At 43.9% G+C, this 5,026-nt stretch overlaps 1 protein-coding gene across 1 annotated transcript; it reads left to right on the forward strand.

The window, feature by feature from the left end:
* The first annotated feature begins 4,144 nt into the window (after positions 1–4,144).
* Positions 4,145–4,657, forward strand: LOC130708480 (interferon alpha-17-like). Its single transcript, XM_057549076.1, has one exon. It carries the CDS (start codon positions 4,145–4,147, stop codon positions 4,655–4,657), a length of 513 nt encoding a protein of 170 aa, XP_057405059.1.
* The last annotated feature ends 369 nt before the right edge of the window (positions 4,658–5,026 follow it).

Consider the following 5,026-nt stretch of genomic DNA (forward strand, 5'->3'; position numbering starts at 1 on the left):
AAATAAATTTTCGGTCCATTCAAAAGTATTGTTTCCACTTACTATTGAAAAACAATGTGCTGACATGACTCAATGCATTTACAACTGAATCAGAAGAAAAGTCATTGAACCGAGCGAATATTGACACGCTTGAGGCCACCTCTAAGCAGAGAAGACTCCATTGTAGAAGATTGGGTCCAGGTCTCCTTTTCCCACTCCTGGGTTCTCTGAGGTTGAACATACAGGGAAAGCACACTCTGATTTTCACGCCTTAACTTCCACTCTCATATTGTCCTGGGCACAGCAGCTATGGACTTGCTTTTCAGATCGAGCCTGGTCCTTTGGAAGGAGTTCTTCAAAGTCAGGCTGGAGTCCTCATTGACCAGGACGGTCTTTTCCTCCCCATCTCCTGCACCAAACGAGTCTCCAGATCTTCCCACTGTTGATCAAGCCCAGTGAGGAATTTCAGCTGTTTGTGCTGAAGACGAAGGAGAAGTGCTGTATCGTCTCATGGAGAATGAGGCGGCCTGAGCGTTTTGGAACTGGCTGTCAGCCAGCTGGTGCTGATGCAACCTGAAAACCTTCTTGTCCTTCAGGCAGGAAAACAAAGAAGATTCTCCCTGTTAGGGGCAGGACTGGGAGGGTCTCCTGCTTTGGCAGGCCGTGGTTCGGGGCCGGGCACAGCTAAGGGTGCAGACAGGGCTGGAGAACATCATCCTGGGTGTCATCAATGAGGAGGGTGGCAGGCCCCGCTGAGCCTGGTGATGCAGGTGTCTGGCTGTGGGAGCCTGTATCCAGCTGCTCTGAGTACCTGCCTGCAAATGAGATTCTTAAATAGGCCAGGATTGTCATTTCTCTACTTATCCCAGTGTTGTTCCCATGTTTTTGCAATTTGTCTTCCATTTATGAGCAACATAGAATGTCACAACTTCAATTCTTCTTTTATTGCACTGGAAATTAAACACACTCCTGGAACATGAAAGAGTGTCAATCCAATAGGATGTATTCATCTAAATGAGACCCAAGGTTGAAATAAAAACCTGAGTCTCAATATACCTCTTTTTCAATTCTAATGAGAATACTTAGAGGTTTGACCCTGTACTCTACTTTGCCACTTCTTAAATTGCACCAAAATACAACTAGCCTCACCTCTCTGCATTTTCCTCTAAAGGGTCTGATACATTAGATTTAAATTCTTCCACATGTCTTTACAGGACCATAGCTCACGTTTTCTGACAGTTTACAGATAATGGTGACATTATTATTCATTAAAAATGAACAGCAAGGGTGAATTCATGCAGTTCTCCTGATTCTGTCACCAGAAATGTTCTGACTGCACGTATATGTGACAAGGCGCTTGGCAATGTGGATTCCAGGAAAGTAAAGCAGGGATGGTGACTGCCCTCCAGGGAGCAGGGAGGACAGACTTCAGAGGCAGAATTAGGATGAAGGGAGCACCGCATGCTCAGTGCAGCTGAGGGCCAGTGCTCAGAGCTGATGAAGAGGAGGGCCTGGGAGCAGCAGAAAGCTCCACTCTGACCAAAATCTGGGGCTCCTGAATTTAAATGACATCAGATTTTCATTTCCTCTTTTAAAAAATGGAGACAACTTTAGTTGTGGTCACACAAGACATTGCCTAGATCAAATAAAATAAAGTTTGCCAAGTATAGGCTGAGAATTTGAACAGAGTGAATGATAGCAGCCTTTTGTGTTAATATAACAAATGGTAACCTGTATAGTCCACCCTCAGCCCAGCCAAGAGAAGCTCTGACTACAGGTTCCTTAACACTCAGGGGTCTGCATGGTGAGGCCCCCAAATGCAAACTCTAGGAGAGGGATTGCCTGTCAGCCTGCGAAGGAGTAGAGACCTAGTCTCTACCCTTAGAGCAGGGTCCGGTACGTTAAGGAGAAATCCTACGGCATCAGAAGCTCTTTGCAGCATCTAAGAAAGTGTTTTGACCTCCTCCCCAGAAAAAAAAAAAAGGCTGCTCTGTGACTAGTATAAATGAGATAAATAGTCCTTTTCCTCACCTTATTTTGTTTCAGACCACCTCTGGTGTTAATTTTTAAGACACAGATTAAATTATACTTTCAAAACAAACACATAACCTCAGAGAAAAAGAGATCAGATTTGTGGTTACCATAGCCAAGGGGGTGTGAGTTGAGAAAATCAGATGAAGGCAGTCAAAAGGGTTTCTTCCTTAAAAAAAAAGACATTAAAATCATGTTGTAGAGACCAGGAAAATGGTTAGAAATATGTATATGTGGGAAAGAGTGATGAGAAGTAAAGCATTCCTAGATTTTCAGCCATGGAACAGCACAATACTCTAATTCAAAAGCTATTTCCTGGGTTACCATTAGGGCAATGTTAAGCTAGTGCTTCTCTTAAGCACGAATGGTAAGAAGGCACCAAATCTAAGTCATCAAGATAAAGGATGTTTTAATGCAATATTTTAAAATGAAAATTAATACCAAAATATGCACGAGGAACAAAATATAAAAATATTAAGTAAGGAAATGAAGTTGACCTCCATTTGCATGGCCCTGACAGTCTTACAAAGTAAGCCTTCATGATGTAAATGAAATTTGGGCAAATTCCACTTAGTGTATAAAATTCTTACTAAAGAAAAATGAAAAAGTCTGACCTGCTAAACGTCCTCAGTTGCTTGTACACACCAAGTCTTCTTTCTAACCATATAGTCAAGGTGAGGTCCTGGGAAAGACATTTCAGGAACATGAGTTAAAAATCAGTTAAGACTATCACGGGGTCATTAGAAATTGTCAAACATGGTAATTCCCTCAATTAAAAACAAGTGAAAAAGTAATCTTGAAAATATTAATGAGTTGGCTTCCATTAAAGGTAGAAAAGTAAAGTTGCATTCAATACTTGGGATTTCCCTAGTGGCGCAGTGGTTAAAAATCCACCTGCCTACGCAGAGGATACGGCTTTGATCCCTGGTCTGGGAAGATCCCACATGCCGTGGAACAACTAAGTCCATGTGTTGCTACTACTGAGCCTGTGCTCTGGAGCCCGCAAGCCACAACTACTGAGCTTGCGCGCCCAGAGCCCGTGCTCCTCAACAAGAGAAGCCACCGCAATGAGAAGCCCGCGCACCGCCAGGAAGACTGAACCCAGCCTAAAATAAATATAAACCCAGCCTAAAATAAATAAACAAATAATTAATTATATTAAATACTTTAGTATAAAGACAATAGTTTAAATAAAGTTTAATAAAATGCTGTATTTTAATAGGAAAATATATTTTAATATGAAAATATATTTTAATATTCTATGCTTAATATTGAAAATATTTAAACATCAATTTATTATAAAAATATGAAACATTTAAAATAGTTAATTTAAATATGATATGAATTAAGTTAAATATAAAATTAATTTTAAAATATAAAAAATAAAATGCTGTGAGTGTTTTAATATTCCTTCTTTTCAGATATTCAGTACTTTCTCCCTCACTTTAACGCTGTATCCTTGAAAGACACCATGAAGTCCCAGAGCATCTACAGGGGCGCTCAGCTCCCGCGTCCTCGGCCCCGGTGGTGGCCGCGCTCCGACTCACCCGCAGGGCGGCCCCAACATCGTCCTGTCGTCCCATCGCCGCCGCCGCGTTCCCTTTTCTCTGAGCCTTCGCTGCCTCGCGCCAGAAACGAGCCCGAATCTGTAAACTCGGCTCCCCTTTCTCTGAGGCTGGGAATCGCTCTGATTCCCCACCTCAGACCGCTCAGAAAAAGGCTTCTTTCCCCAAAATTGCCTCGCTCAAGTTTCTGTGAGAAAATAAAGCGCAAAACTCAGGGGAAGCCCCGAAAATGCAAGGTTCCGGTTCCCAACCAGACAAAAATGTCGCTGGCCAGGCCGCGACAAGGCTTCCTCTTCAACACTCGGCACCGAGTAAACGAAGGTGTTTCGCGCGCTATGCTGACTATTAAAGCAGCCTCAGAGACTACGTTTCGCCCTGTCTCTCGAACCGCAGGAGACAACCGCAGACTGCAAACTCAGTAGTCGGCGTTTCCCAAACAAACCCTGCGCCCTCTACCGGCCGCCTAGGGAAGGACGCTGTCCACAGTTCCAGGGAAGGAAGCTTCCCACTAATTGTTTGGCGGTGCCCGCGCGCCCCCTGGCGGCCATCTAGTGAATCACTCATTCTCAATGGCCCAGATCTATTTGCTAGTGGCAGGAGTGATGCTCTGCTCCATCCCTGCTTGCTCTCTTGGCTGGAACTTGCCTAGAAGCCATAGCCAGGAAAACAAGGAAGTCTTCCAACATTTGGCACAGATGCAAAGGATCCCCTCTCAGTGGTGCCTAAAGGACAGAACCGACTTCAAATGTCCTTGGAAAAGAGAGAATATCACCCCAATCCAGATGACTCAAGGCACCTGTCACCACCATCTGATGCTCCAGCAGATCTTCAACCTCTTCGCCACGGAGGACAGCCGTGCTGCCTGGAACAACACCCTCCTCGATAAACTTCTCTCCAGCCTTCATCTGAGGCTGCACCGACTGGAGCAGCTGAAAAAAGACAATCTAGATTGTCGAGATTTGGAACTTGCTGCCCGGGAGTATTTCCACGGAATCCATGTCTACCTGAAGGCAAAGGAATACAGCCCCTGTGCCTGGGAGGTTGTCAGAGTGGAAATTGAAAGGTGCCTTTCCCTTATGTAAGAATCCTCAAAGAAATGTCAACAAATACAGAATATTTTTTATACTCGTGACACTTTTCATTCAATTACATTAGTGTTCAAGACCAAAGCAACCTCGACTTGTGTTTCCTCACAGGCTGAAAAATGTCTGAAATGAAAATCATGATTTTAAAACAGGTTTTGACAGAAGAACACAATCTCTTTTCTTTTTTTCTTTTTAAAATATTTATTTAATTAAATTAATTAATTTATTTATGGCTGTGTTGGGTCTTCGTTTCTGTGCGAGGGCTTTCTCTCTAGTTGTGGCACGTGGGGGCCACTCTTCATCGCGGTGAGCGGGCCTCTCATTATCGCGGCCTCTCCCGCTGCGGAGCACGGGCTCCAGACGCGC

This window comes from Balaenoptera acutorostrata, chromosome 6, assembly GCF_949987535.1.
Source record: "Balaenoptera acutorostrata chromosome 6, mBalAcu1.1, whole genome shotgun sequence".
NCBI classification, from domain to species: domain Eukaryota; kingdom Metazoa; phylum Chordata; class Mammalia; order Artiodactyla; family Balaenopteridae; genus Balaenoptera; species Balaenoptera acutorostrata.

Coding starts and splice junctions, on each gene's coding strand:
- LOC130708480 (XM_057549076.1), top strand. CDS start 4,145: ATGGCCCAGATCTATTTGCTAGTGGCAGGAGTGATGCTCTGCTCCATC.